General features: G+C 35.0%; 1 protein-coding gene and 1 pseudogene across 2 annotated transcripts; both read left to right on the top strand.

Moving 5' to 3' along the window:
* Positions 1-1,341: 1,341 nt before the first annotated feature.
* Positions 1,342-15,001, top strand: LOC120121442 (probable arabinosyltransferase ARAD1). 2 transcript variants are annotated; one of them, XM_039140796.1, is made up of 3 exons: positions 1,342-1,347; positions 13,493-14,162; positions 14,250-15,001. In XM_039140796.1, the coding sequence occupies exons 2-3, from the start codon at positions 13,554-13,556 to the stop codon at positions 14,799-14,801; spliced, it is 1,161 nt and encodes a 386-aa protein (XP_038996727.1). In that variant the 5' UTR covers positions 1,342-1,347; positions 13,493-13,553; the 3' UTR covers positions 14,802-15,001. The 2 variants fall into 2 exon arrangements, with proteins under 2 accessions (XP_038996727.1, XP_038996726.1); XM_039140795.1 differs by lacking the exon at positions 1,342-1,347 and having other exon boundaries at positions 12,986-14,162.
* On the top strand, positions 6,234-9,528 carry LOC120121398 (annotated as a pseudogene).
* Positions 15,002-15,812: the final 811 nt, after the last annotated feature.

Here is a 15,812-nt window from a genome sequence, read left to right as displayed (position 1 = left end):
TGGGGACGATCTTCAAGGTCAATGGCCAGCATCTGAAAGCCTACAATGGAGTTCCACCACCGCACAACAAGGATGTGTTACGTCTGCACGATGCTGAAGCGTGCTAAGAGGAGAACCAAAATTCGATGCCATGGCATTGAATTTGTGTCTGTGCATAAATAAAATTTAAGCTTTTGTTTCATTTTATTTTGTAATTAATTTTTGATATGATTTGTAGGGACCACAGTGCTGCAAAACCATGCAGGAGCGGTTATCCAATTAGAGGAAAAGACAGCGCATTAATGGGAGAGATATTTCTTTGATTTTATTTCTTTTTAATTTACTTTAATTCTGACATTACTTTTCTCTCTCCACAGTTTTATGCCATCATCATCATTTCTTTTGACAATTTTTTTCCTTCATCATACACGCATAACCCCCACCCACTAATTTCTCTCTTAACTATCCTATCAACCCTTTTCCCTCCTAAATATTTAACTTTTTCTTTTCTCTTTCATCCTTAATATTTTTTTAACTTTTACTTTTTATCTCTCATATTCTTCATCTTCTTTCTTTTTTTCTCCATAGCCAAAACTATGCAAAGCTTTTGAAAGCTATTTCGTTTTCCATTTTTTTCTTACTTCACAACTGTTGAAAATGGTGCGCACAAGACCGGCTGCACCCGAAGGTTCCAAGTTCCAACAGTTTGAGAATGAGGAGGCTAAGGCTCAGTTTTAAAACTTTAAGAACCCTAAACTCTTCTTCGAGTTAGGTTTCATTCTTACCGAGGAGACCGATGGTGGTTTTGGACCCGATGTAATGGATATAGTTACGCCGCTCAAGTGGAAGAAATTTGCACGCCATCCGGGTTCAGTGAATGCCTCGTTGGTTAAGTAATTTTACGCAAATATTTCAAAGCCAAACCAACATGCCATTTTCGTGCGAGATAAGCAGATTCGTTTTACATCCACTGTAATTAATCGTTATTTCCACTTGCAGGATATAGTGGATGGGCATGCCGTGTTCGAAAATGAAGCTGATAGCCACACTTATGATGATATTCTTGAGGATTTATGCTTTGCAAACACTGAGTGGAATGGGCATCAAACAAGTAGATACTCGGTCAATATAGAGCGTCTTCAGCCGCGTGCTAAATTATGGAATCACTTCCTTAAGCATAAACTCATGCCCACTTCTCAGAATACAACGGTATCACTTTCACGCTTACTGCTTTTACATTCGATAATGGTATCTCATCCTATTGATGTTGGGCGTATTATTGTTCAGCAAGTTCATGACTGTTTAAGTAAAAAGGCAAGTGCTTTAGTGTTTCCTAACTTAATTACTACATTGTGTCGTAAGAAAAAGGTTGAGAAAAATGCTTTTGATGAAATTTTACCTGGATTATCGGGCATTAATAGGGTTAGACTTCCACTGCTATTGGGAATTGAAAGTCCCAAGTATAAAGACTCTGTTCATGAGAAACCTGCAGGTACTACACAATCCGATATCGAGGCAAGATTACTTGCTCTCGAGGAAGAAGTGATGCAGATTCAGACTCACCTGCATGCTTTGCACGGTGACATCTGTAATTTCTTTGGATATGTGAAGCATAGAGATGTTGTGGTGGAATCAATGTTTCAAGAAATGATTCCCCATGGTCAACAGAATTTCCATGGCTTCCCAGATAAAATTCTGTCGGCATTCAATGCTGAGGTATCTCCAGATCCTGAAAAAGGTGAAGACGATCCTCCAGTTGATGACCCAACACCTGATCTGCACCGATCTGACACCCATGAATATCTGCCCACTGTCTCTGAAGAAAAAACACCTAGTCCTATCCCTGCACCCGATCCTTCGCCTGGACCCCCTAGTGGTCGACGCACAAAGACCATGGCTGGACGTAAGAATATTGCGCATCACTACTCGTCTTCTTCCGAGTCCAGCCCAGCACCCCTTCGAAAGCGCACTAGGCGAGGAGCTGCTAGCACCTCCAAGGCCACGCCACCACGCAATCATTGAGGTACCTCTCTTGCATTCATTTTTATTTAGTTGCATTTCATTGCATGGCATTTAGTTTATATTTAGTTTAGTTCTCTTTAAGCATTGAGGACAATGTTTTCCTTAAGTTTGGGGGAGGTAACGTTCTTAGTAGGACATATGCATGATAGTATTAGCATAGTATTATGTCATGCATCAGTAAATGGTAGGACAGTTATATAGAATGTTTTGAGGATACCCGATGATGATGATTTTATTAGGCTAGAATCTGAATGTAAATGACTGTTAAGAATGATAGAACTCACTCTAGGGCTTGATGCTTTGTAAAAAAAAATTACACTATTTGTATGTTCTTTATACTTAGAAAATTTGGAACATTTTTATGAAGGAACTCTAGTTAGTTTTGACATTGAAATATGGTATTGTGCTTAAAAGAAAAATCAAAAACAACTCCCTTATAAATAAAACTATGAATAAATGATTAGGCATAGCTATAGATGGACACTCCTCTTTACTGTGGCATTGCCTGAAATTCTCTTTAATAAATGGTAGCCTTGTGCATATGAGTGAATGTAAGAAGTCACAGGATGACTCTACTTAACTAGCTTGGGGGTGGAAGGTATGCTCCCTTTCACCTAGAGTGTGGGAGAGTGGGTGTGATGAGCTTACTCCCTTCGTAACAGAAAGTTAAAAAAAGTGAGTAAAGAAAATGTGCTTAATGAATAAGTAAATGCCATGACAAAAACTAGGGGACTTGATTAGAAATTGTCTAAGTTTGCTAAGTATAGATTGGATACAATCATGCGCACACACGACCACAAAGAATTTTGACCTAAGGAAAAGTACTTGATTTCTTGATATGTCTAGCATGTTGAAGCCTATTGTTCTGAGGGTTGAAATTCAATTTTGTCCTACTGTCTTATTATTGAACAAATACCATGACATTCTGCTTGTGTAACTGCTATCCATTGCTTGAGGACATGCAATAACTTAAGTTTAGGAGTGTGTTAACTTCCTAAAAATGCTACTTTTAAGGTTTTTTTCACTTAAGTTATTGATTGTTTAAAAGTTCATTTTAGGCATTTTAAGATCATGTAGTTGCATATAGTTGCTTTTGTGGTGGTAGTGCTATTTTATTTCTTAATGATATTGCTTGAGGGAAAGGTGCAGTTTGTCTATGATGTGCCGGAATAGCAAGCAAAAAGGATTCGTTGGGAAGTAATGTCGCGGCATCACACGTTGCTAAAGCAGATTGAAATGCCTTGGCATTTCTGGCTTAGAAAATGACAAAAAAATACAGTTGTATGAGGACAGCTGGCATTGCACGTGGAATGATTGTTGTAGCCACCTTCTAGAGAACTAAGGCCACCTAAAGAATTAAGTTCATGCTTATGGTGTGATTCTAGGGGTATGAGGGGTATTTCGTACCTAACAACCTAATTATTACCCTTAAATCCTTTTATTATAATGACATCTAAAGGGAGAGAAGGGGAGGGACGTGAAGAGACACACGCACAGAGCAGAAGAAAAAAATCAGATTTTTATTTCCTTTTCCTTTTCTTCTTCCTTGGGTTTTCCTCCATTGATTAAGCCCCAAAGAGTGGCGAGCTAGGTGCCAAGAGGATCTAGCGAGCTAAGGTGATTCGTGGTGACCGAGGAGACCTCTGGTGGCACGTCGAAGGCTTCTTCTCACTTCCCTTTTTGCTATTATTTTTCGATTTATTTATGGGTTGTTGGAACGAATATTTGCATGCCTTTGTGTTTGGATATTTTGAACCCCACCATGAACTAACTTATTTGGTGGTGGTTGGTTTAATGGATGTTTAGACTTTATTTTGATGATATATTCGAGTTTATTTTGATTCTTTATTTGCTTTGCTTATGAATGCTTCACCATCTAGACTTGTAAGAGGCATGAAAATGTCCATTTCTTAGATGAATTTTAGGTATTCGAGAGAAACCTAAGTTAGAAATACTTATAAGTATTCGAGAGAACCGCAAGATAAGATCCTCATAAGAAAAGGGTTATAGTATTTCCATGAGGCTTTGAACCGGCCTATGGATATTACAACCTAATCCCTTAGATCTCGAGAGAGACTAGGATAGGATTTCAATGACTAAAAAGGGTGTTTTTCATCAATAGGGTAGGCTGACCAACATCGTTGAGTGAGAGCAGATGCCTTGGCATCCTATTCTGTTAGGTTCCTTTGAGAACATTTTAGGAAAGCCCTGTCGAGCAAGTAAAGACTAGATAACTTAGATATACCTGATAAATAAGTTTAGCATCCTTAGATCAATCCTTACCATTCATTCCATTGGAAGCTTGTCACGTGAGGATTATCTTCTTTTCATTTTATTTACTGTTATTTACCATCTTTCATTGTCTCGACATTACATCATTTTCAACACTAAACATCTTATCTTGCCATTACATTTTCATCTGCTACACCATCAGACCATTCATCTACATCCACCTTCATACACATTTTCATTTTGCCGTGACATTTGTATATATAAAGACTAACTATACATAGATAGATTAGTGCTTAGCTTTGGTTAGACTTTCGTAATTTCACTCAATCCCTGTGGAGACGATACTCACTCATCACTGCATTACTTGAGTGATTGTGTATACTTGCACATTACTTGCGTATATTTTATAGTACTCACAACACACAATAAACACAACAAAAAAACATATTTTACACGTTTGTATACAGTACATAAGATTCTAGACAAAGTCTGGTGCTCTTAAAAGTAAAAGATAAAAACATTAAAGTGACTACAGTGATATGTCGCTATAGTCGGTGGACTCGTCAGAGGTGATGTTCAGCTCAGTTATTCGATCTTTTTTTCCTTCTTTTTCCTGTAGCATGCTAATTGATAAGCCTCGTGCCAATCTTCTGGGTCTATTTCCATCTTATCTCATGTCTGTGCTTTTGATGAGTTTGTCATTTTTTATGATTCGCCACTTTTGCTGGCAGTACTACTGACCCAAAGATAATCTTGGGACCATTCTGATGGATCTAACAAGATTTCTTGATATTCACGTGTTGCCTCCTTGATTGCTTTGTAATAAGGTGTCAAGAGTGTAGGATCTGAGGGCCATGAGTCCCATGGTCATCCACATTTTGTGGTGGCCATATTTCAATGGAAATCTATTTGTTTATCTGGCACAAATATCTTTGGAGTTCTCTATACTAGTCATCAAGTTTTCTCACATCATCATGGTATATATGGTGTATCCAGGCTGTAGGAAGTGTTCCAAGCTACTTTGATGCTCCATGATGTAGGAAGTAGTGTGGCTTGTAGAAAATGATTAGTATATATTTTCCTGGAGTCTTTTGAGCTTCTTTGTTCACCATCTCTAGCCATTGATTCAAAGGATAAAACTATTGGAAAATAACAAAAAGATTCTTGAGTTCAGGGTGAATCAATCCTAGTCTTGGTTAACTCAATCCTCTGATGGCTTTGTCAAGGAAATACTGAAGATCTTCTAAAACAAATTGGATGGCTACATGGTTTATATGGGTGAAATACCATAATAATTATTTTAGCTCGTCTGGTACTTCAAAAAATTCAAAATAGATTGGAAGAATAAAAGGATAATCAGGGTACAATCCATGAGGTATTAAGAAAAGACCTCCATAAAATCTAAAAAGATCTAACTGGTGTTCAAACATCATATCTTTGACTTTTGAATGGAATTTGTTTTCAATTACCAGTCTATAAACTTCAAGATGGCATTATGGATTGAGATTTGGAGGGACAGAAAAAGTTGTTTTTGAGTGAGAATGGGGTTTTAGTCGTTTTGAGGGTGATGAAGATGAAGCTCTGAACATCATTATTTTTTGGATCTGATTTTGGGATGATCTGTATAATATATCTGCAAGAACATTAGTTTTACCTTTTATGTGCTTGCAATAAAATAATTATTTTAAAAACCATTCTGCCCATCTGAGAAGTTAGGATGACCTTCTGTTTGAACTTCAGCATCTGAGAAAAAGAGGACATATTCATTTCTACCAAGAAGTGATGTCCTATTAGATGAAATTCAAACTTGGTGATTCCTTTCTTGACTGCTAGAATCTCTTTGAAGGTTGAGTGGTAATAGATTTCTGTATCTGAAAATCTTCCACTCTTGTATCCGCAAACATATTTCTTCTTGTCTTTTTCTTCTAAAAGAATTGCTCCCCAATATTTATCACTTGCATCTGTTTGGAGAATTCTCTTTTCATATGAGGGAATCTGTAATGGCAGTATCTGCTGGAGTTTCTCTTTCAACAATTTAACTGCTCTGGTCTGAGGTTCTTTCCATGGTGGAGGATCTTTTTTAAGCAGATTCTTGCTGGTGTAGTAGTAGTTGTTTTAGACGTCGTTGTTACTGCTGCTGCTTTTCTGTTTTCCTCCTAGAAATCCAAAGGTTTTGATTTTTTTCACTCAATTTGACCTTTTTGCATGCATTTTTCTTTATGTTAAATTTGGTCTTCTTGCATTCAAAGATTTTTTTTACTTTCCCCTTCTGATTGATTGTTCTTTGAGTTCTGAGTAATGGGTGTATTAAATCCTGGGTTTCTGTGTAAGTTTTGATCTGTTTGTGGCTGTTGGTTATTGAATATTTTTTGGGGGGGGGGGGGGTTATTTTAACTTCTTGCAATCTAATAAATAAAAGAGAAATTGAGATATGAAAATCTTCAGGTTGTTTGAGTTGCTCGTAGCATTGTTCACATTAGGCGTGTAATGAAGCTGAACTCAAGCTTAAGCTCGTGGTCAGGCTCCACTAGAAGCTCTAATCTCGAATTTGTACTCAATCTAGTTTCACTTTTAAAGCTCTGGTTAGCTTAGATATAGATTGGTGTCAATTAAACTCATTTACCTCAAAAGAATAAACTCAGTATCGTTTCCGAGCTATTTGAGTCAAGTGTAATGTTACTCAAGTTTACCTTAATAGCTCAAGTTGTTGAAGCTGGAGCTTGACTAGATAATGATTGAGCCGAATTCGAGTTTTTTCAAGCCAAACCTAAATAGTTTACTAGCAAAGGTGTCCCCTTTACACCCTAGTTGAGACTGTTTTACTGTCAACCGTTATTTGTTTTGGTTCCTAATAATTTTTACATACCGACCAAAAGTATGGTGCAAAATAGTGTTTAATTTCTTCTGAAATGTTTGAAAATTAGATGATTGGGACTGAATGACTGTCACATAAACCTGAACAGCTTGGTATGATACAGTTTTCTTTTATAAAGAACGATGTATGCCCGAAGCACATGAGAAAGGTTAAGAGCAACTGGAGTAGAACTATGGAAATATTTTGTCGAGTGTTTTGAATTTTTAATCGTAATGGTACATTGTTTGATTTAGAAATTGATCCCCTGCATTGGATTTAACATATGACTACTAGGTTGAGCAAATTTGCAAGTTCAAGCAGTCAACTTGCTCGAATCTGCTTGAATTTGGCTTGTTGAACTTGTTAAACTCTAGATGTGTCCCTCGTTGCATGTACTATAATTGGTCTTTAAATGTTTTATCTTGTATCCTCAGTTAATTTTGCTAATGATTTTTTATGTGCTAACAATTATTAGAATGGTTTAGGCTGTTTGGATCCGGAGAATTTCAAAGAGTTTAAACTTGTCAAGCGGCTGCAGCTGAGCCATAATGTGGCAAAGTTCACGTTTGCACTTCCTACTCCAACTTCAGTTTTGGGTCTTCCTATCGGACAACATATAAGTTGCAGGTTCAGTTGATTGTATTCATTGTTTTCATATTCTTCGTAGTACAATGGTTGTTGATACTTTCAAAATACTTGTGAACTTGACTAATATATAGGTTCTATATTTTTTATACTAATAGGGGCAAGGACAGCCAAGGCGAAGATGTGATTAAGCCATATACGCCTACAACATTGGATTCGGATGTTGGCTATTTTGAATTAGTTATTAAGGTACTTGCCTGAAACTTCATGCTGGTTCGGGTGGTTTGATAGTTACGTTTCTGGGTGTTTTGATCCACTAACTTTATGATGAAACATTGCTCGTACGTAGATGTATCCTCAAGGAAGAATGCTTACCATTTCAGGGAGATGCATTTTGGAGATTATCTTCCTGTGAAGGGACCCAAGGTATATGGTTTATTTCATATGAATGCATAAACATTACAATACATTTGATTTATTTTATCTAAATGAATAACCTATGTCAGTTTTTCCATGTATAAACATTTATTTAAATGAACTCTTGTTATCGAAGGCTTGCTTCCTAGCTGACTTCCTTGACTCTTTGTAATTATGTTCGACTCGATACTTCACATATGATTCTCATTTCTTTATGTTGCTGTTTCATTCTTCAAGGGGAGATTCAAGTATCAACCTGGCCAAGTTCGAGCATTTGGGATGATTGCTGGAGGCTCTGGTATTACTCCAATGTTCCAAGTATGTCAAGTCGATAAGTGCCTATTTTGCTAGTATTTAAGAGGCTTAGAAGTGTTTATATAAGTACACATCCCACCTAATTTTTTTTCTGGTTTCTGTTTCGGGTTAGGTAGCCCGAGCCATATTGGAGAATCCAAGAGACGCGACAAATGTACACATTATTTATGCGAATGTCACGAATGATGACATTCTTTTGAAGGTATTTTAATTTCCAATTTGGTTATTAATCTGTCTACTGCTTTCCTTATCGGTTAATGAAAACTAACCAGCAGGTTTGTTCCATCTTCCCTACCGGAAAAGAACAATACATCTTGCCGTTAAGGTCCAAACATAAGATTGACCCAAACCCTTTCTTAAGGACCTGTTTTGGCATCTGTGTAAGACTCGTATTAGGACATCGGTACGAGGATATGACACTCAAAATACATAGAAAAACTAAAAAAAAATTAAAAAAATGCCCGTCTCAAATATGTATCCGTATCAAACACAATACTTGAATTGAAGTGCAAGTGATTTAAGAAGTCATTAGATCAAAAGTAAAATCGAAATCATCAATTTGCAGGAAGAGTTGGATAGCCTTGCCGCCAAGTATCCGGGTCGCTTCAATGTCTACTATGTTTTAAACCAGGTTAGTTTCATTCATCTGGCCGTCTCCTTATCCGAATACAAAGCACGGTTATAATCCTCCCCTCGTTTTATAAGTAGAGTCGATGGGAATATGAGCATGATGGATAATGCTATTAAGCTTTAGTTGAAACAAAGAATAATATCCCCCGAGTATCGAGCTAATCTCCATTTCATTAACGAACTGTATTACAATGATGTCAATTCCTCAGCCTCCTGAAGTATGGAACGGTGGTGTTGGCATTGTGTCGAAGGAAATGATTCAAACCCATTGCCCTGCACCAGCACACAATATTCAGGTACAGTAACCTACTTTATGTACTCTTGTCTTCGATCGGTATGCCTGAACTCTGGTTCGACATCAAGAAGAAACTCTAATTGGATATAGGAATCCGCAAATTCTAAGGTGTGGATCGCCACCAATGAACAAGGCCATTGGCGCACACCTTGAAGCTCTCGGATATTCGCCCCAAGTTTTTGAATTACTTTCATTTTGACCATTTAGAAATTAAATCGGATAAAGCAAGGTGATGTGACGTTTTTATTTTTCTGACATGGACTGCTATCATTTAGGGATTTGTATGGGTCGGGTTGGATCGAGTTTTGGTCCACCCGATCCGAGAACAAGAGAGTCTCCACCCGAGATTCGACCCAACCAAAACAAGGTTTTATCCGACCCAACCTGACCTGAATATATGACTTAGAAACCCGACCCGAAATAAAAAAATATTTTTATTCAATAAAAATAATGACTTAATTGAAAAAATATATATATATAGATGGTATTATTGTAGTTATTTTTAAATATATAAGGTAAAATTATATATTATTTTCGGGTCAGGTAGGATATTTTCACCTTAAACCTGACCTGACCCGACCCGTATATCACACTTAAAAAAACTTGATCCGACCCGACTCAAACCCGAATTTTTTTTTAAAAAAATATGATCCAATCGGCTTCAAATTTCGTAAAATTCAACTTCAAACCCATAACTTATAATATCCAAAATCACTGTAATTTAAAATCTCCACATGTGATGAGCATGAAATTAAAATATGTAGCTCGTTTCTTTTCTTGACATATCCCATTGTTGAGATTCGAAAGAAGATGCTTCATCTTTCAAAAGTCGAATGAAATATGAAATTAGAGTTTTTAAAAAATATATAAAAAAGTTTTGATATTATTTATATATTTTTTAAAGATAGATGTTTGATCACAATGATATTAAGTATTTAACGGTAGAGTGCTAAAAAAAGTCATTTAAATTTTCAGTAATTGAATTAAAAAAATAATTTTTTGTGACCAAAATAGAAGTGATATTAGAGTTGATTGATAAAAGTATAATTTAACCTTTTTAAAATATGATCGAAACGAACCAATTGGCTCAATGCATCAAAACTCGAGGATCGATTCAATATATTAAAAGTTGAATAATGTTTTCAAGGTCTCATTGGTAAATAAATGAATAGTTAAACAAATTAGGATTAATTACTAATCCCAAGATTTGTTGTGGATACCTATAAATCACCCCCAACATTTGATGCTCTTTCAAGTTTCCTAAAGTCCATTAAATTATTATTTAAAAGAAAGCAGTTATGCGTATAAACCAACCGAACGAACACGAACGGGATATGTTCATGTTCGTTCGTTTAACTTTAACCAAACATAAATAAAAATAGCTTTTTTTTCTTTCCTAACAATTTTAGGATTATATTTTATTTAATTGTTTTGAGTTATTTTATTTGTATTTAAAATTATTTAAATTTTAAAATATTTATAGGTATCAAATTAAATTTATTGGGCTTTAATATTTTAAATGAGTCTAGAGAGATTTGGCTAAACATAAATGACCGCACATAAATGAACGAACATATTATCGAACATTCACGAACGTAAATGAAAGAACGAGCCATCTGTTCATGTTCGTTCGTTTAATAATTAAACGAACATAAACGAACTTCCCGTCAAACGATTCGTTAAACGTTCAGTTCATTTATAAGTCTACCAGCAGTTAGATGTCATCTCTCATAAATTAAAAATGAATTCGGGTAATGGACATCTATAGATCCTGATTACTTAAATTATTTTATGAATTGTGTATTTTTAATACTACTTTAATTAATGTCTAGTATGGTTGATATTTTCATGAATAAATAAGATCAAAATAGATAGAGTAGTTAGGCCTTGTACCTCAAGTTTCACCTGCCCGGGTTAGGTACTTTTATAAACCTAACCCTGGGAAATTTCATATCAATTTATTTGGGAGACTGTGTCATCAACCTATTATTATAGTCATTAATTTTTTAAGCATTATTGTTTGTGTCAATTGCTAAATTTTGTTATAGGTTATTGTAATGGCTACTACTTTAAAAACCGAATAATATGTTATTTATAATAAAAACTAATTATAATAGTAAATAATTTATTTGTATATTGAATTGAGTGAAAATATTAATATATCTTGTTTATTTTGAGGTTTTGACAAATAACTTATAGTTGATTCTAGTAGCTGGTTTGATCAACTGATTTGATTAACTGATTTGAGAAAATAATTTGATTAATTGTTTATATATAAATGTTTGGTAAAATTTAGCTGATAGATAATAGTTGATATGTGTAAAATGACAAATAAGGGTATGATACATTTAGTTGTTAAGTATATATACGTTTTATAATACTTTAGTCTTTATTGGGGTGAAATTATTCGGATAAAATGTTTTTGAAAGTGAATTAAAAATTCCTTAAGAAAATTTGTGAATATTTTTGAAAATTTTAATTATATTTTTAAAATTTAATATTCACAAATATTAACCTTGTGAGATTGATACACACTATTAACTTTGTATAAAATATCGACACTACATTTTTTTACTTTCATGTTTTGCTATATTTTCTTAACTAAAATATATTTGAGAATCTTCAACTAGAAAATAGAATAATAAAATAAAATTTCAGCTTAAATATATTAGGATGAAAGCTATATCATTATATTAGGTTTTATGGTGAGGATGTAATTATAGAAAAATAGGTCAAATATGTCATTTAACATCTTATTTTGCAATTATCTCTTTCAAACCGTTAGATTTTCCAGCGTTTTCATTTCAGCTTATTTTGCACAATAAGCTCTTTTAAAAAGATGTTTACCAAAAACTAAAATGGAAGGTTTAATTACCAATTAACTATTTATGCCCAAATAAACTAAAAGTTCTTCAAAAAATTGTTTGTCAAACACCCCTTTGTGTTTGTGGTTAAAGATGAATCAAGTGTGTTAAGATATTATCGCACCTTTTGAAAATTTTAAATTCAACTTAAGTATTATATATATATATATATATATTATTAATAATCTAATTTTACACCATTGTAATTTCACAAATTTTCGTTTCCTAAAATTTTAGTATAAATTCTTAATTTTTCACTCCTAACATAAAATCATACCTCCATCTGTATTTGTGGTCTTGTCTTATTAATAAGATATTTTAAATAAGTTATCATAAGATGTGAGGGTTGTTTTGAGCATAAAATTACAATTTAGGAAAATTGATATTAATATTTTCAATTAATTAAGATATTTAGTTCTAATATTATGGGCAGTTTACGAAACTTAATTGAAATTAATTAGGGTTATTTTAAAAATTTAACGGTAATATTCATGTGTGATACTTCATCATTGAAAGAAAAACCACATCATCTATTATGTTAACTTTTTAACGGTGAGTATCAAATTGAAATCTAATCCAAAAATTAGATATGATTTTGAAAATAAATAAAATTGAGGTACCAAAAAAGAATAAAAGTAATAGTTTAAGTACTAAATATGTAGTTTATCCTATATTTTATTTACGTGCGCAAAGAAAACTAAAGCCCGCTTCTTGAGAAAGTCCCTATTCTCGCGCTGCTATTTTCTATGAATTTTGATTGCGAGTGAGACAAATCTCAAAATTCAAACCACCATCAAGACAACAACTACTTCCCGTTGTTTGGTTTGGTTTTCTTTCAACTCATTTGCTTGATTCCTGAGAATTTTGTTCTTTCTTTTTCTTCACTCGTTGCTTCCTTTTGTCACCCGATTTATTGTGTTCCCGAAGAAATTCGGACAACTCTTGGTCGTGAATTCACGGCCTTGCATGAGTGATTTGAAACCCTTTTGTTTACAATGGATTCAATTAAGATGCGATAAAAGATTATCGGGAAAATCTGGGTACGTATTTTCTTTGATTTTCCATGGCTGAAAAGAGGGGATCTCCCATCACCAGGATATCTTTCTTTTGCTTGTTCTTAACAACAACGGTGATGTTCGTGTTAACTTCAAGAAGCCGTCCCGCTGTATTTGATCCTAAATCTTTTCCAACCGAGAAGCTTCTCACTGATTTCAACAATGGAGGTTCCCAAACATCTAATCAAAGCAACGTCGAATCTTCAGACAGATCCAACCGAGCGATTCCCGTGGATAACGGGAGGGAGGAAGGAGGGTTCAAATTGAGTTGCAATGGGAATTTGAAAGAGCCATTGAAGATTTACATGTATGATTTAGACCCTGAGTTTCACTTCGGATTATTGGGTTGGAAACCCCAAGGAAACCAAATTTGGCCTGATATTAGAACAACAATCCCATCATATCCAGGTGCATTGAATTCACAACACAGCATAGAATACTGGCTGACATTGGACCTCTTAGCTTCAGAATTTTCCGAAAATCCAAACACCCGACAAGCCATCTGGGTAAAAAATTCCAGTGAAGCTGATTTGATATTCGTGCCATTCTTTTCATTCTTGAGTTACAATCGGCATTCGAAGGTGATTCCCCCAAGTAAGAAGAGCAAGAACACGGAATTGCAAACCAAATTGGTCAAGTTTTTGAGGAATCAAAAGGAATGGAAAGTTTCAGGTGGGAGAAATCATGTGGTTCTGGCTCATCATCCTAATAGTATGCTTGATGCCAGGATGCAACTCTGGCCTGCAATTTTCGTTCTTTCTGATTTCGGAAGGTATCCCATCAATATAGCCAACGTCGAGAAAGATGTGATTGCGCCTTACAAACATTTGATCAAACGTTATGTCAATGATTCATCTGATTTCGATAGCCGGAAAACGTTGCTGTTCTTCCAAGGTGCCATATACAGGAAAGATGTATGTGTTCCTTATCTGAACATCGTATTCAATATTTGTATCGAACACTTGTGCCCTGTTTTTAGTTCTTGTTTTTCTTGATTGCAGGGTGGATTTGCTAGGCAAGAGTTGTTTTATCTTCTAAAAGATGAAAAAGACGTACACTTCTCATTCGGGAGTGTCCAAAATAATGGAATTCGCAAGGCAAGTGAAGGCATGCATTCATCCAAATTCTGCCTAAACATTGCCGGCGACACCCCGTCATCGAACCGCCTTTTCGATGCCATTGCTAGTCATTGTGTTCCGGTCATTATCAGCGACGAGATCGAGCTCCCTTACGAAGACATTCTCGACTACTCCGAATTCTGCATATTCGTCCGTGCTTCGGACGCCATGAAGAAAGGGTTCCTCATAAACCGGATCCGGAGCATCACGAAGGACAAATGGACTCGAATGTGGGAGACATTGAAACAAGTCGAGCCTCTGTTTGAGTTTCAGTATCCCTCCAAGGAAGGGGATGCGATTCAAATGATATGGCAGTCGTTGGCTCACAAAGTGCCCGGTGTCAAGATGAAAATAAACAAGTCTAGGAGGTACGGTCGTTTTGTTCCTCGGACAAGGAGAGGGCTAAGAATTACACCAGCGCCAAAAAGCTTCTAATTAATTATAGGTTCTAACGAGCGTCAAAAGACAAGTATGTGTCTAATACGAGTATTTATCTTACTTTCAAATATTTTTTTGTATGCTTTAAAGATCACATCTTTATGTTTTTTTTGTTGTCGTCAAGTTACAAAGTTTCGCTTTGATTAATTTGGATCGACTCGAGTCACACACTTGATTTTGGTGAGTGAATCTTTCAGCAGGTCATTATGTCTATTTTTAGATATAAATTCAATATCAATATCAAACATGAGCATTTTCGGAAAAAATAGGATTGATAACATAATTAAGCACTTAACCTTCCTTTTGTGGCCAGAGATAAACCGATAATAATTGACGTCTTAAATTCTTCCTTGTTGATGAACTAGATATTTTGATCAAATCCGGTTGTTCAATGGATTTCGTACCAAACCAGGCCTTTATTCGGAGGCCATAAAGCAAATAGGCCGCTCAATGCAATTTCATTACGACACCATTAATGGTTTTTTTTTTCCCAGTACCCCACGTAGGTAAAAAATTTAGGATAGTGGGACTCCCGAATTTTATTGAGCAAAATACGATATTTGCTACAGTGTCATTATTTAATTTGGGTTATAATGACTCATCACGGCGTGACAAGTCTATTAAAAATATATTTTTAAAATTTTTTAAGAAATAATATTTATAAATAAAAAAAATCGATGAAATTTGTCATGTTAAGGTGACGAGTTCCTTCAAATAAAAAACAACTCGTTGGACAATGGGCAGTAACGACCAAGTGAACTCGTCAACTCGAGGTGACGAGTTCAGCTGGGGATAATTTTAAAAAAATAAAATTAAAAGAAAAATCAATTTATTTAATTTTTACGAAATACAAAGTAAATAAATAAATGTAAAAAAATAAATTTTTACATGAAAATTACGAAGTAAAAATCAATTTATCTATGTTTTCTAAGTTCTTGACGATGTCGCGGAGTGGTCGAATGATAATGTCGCCGGGCTCGTCGAGTATGTCGGAGTCGTAGGCCTTGA

The sequence above is a fragment of the Hibiscus syriacus genome, unplaced genomic scaffold, assembly GCF_006381635.1.
Source record: "Hibiscus syriacus cultivar Baekdansim isolate YM2019G1 unplaced genomic scaffold, ASM638163v2 tig00110372_pilon, whole genome shotgun sequence".
Taxonomy (NCBI): Eukaryota; Viridiplantae; Streptophyta; class Magnoliopsida; order Malvales; family Malvaceae; genus Hibiscus; species Hibiscus syriacus.
This window is presented reverse-complemented; position numbering and strand designations above follow the sequence as displayed.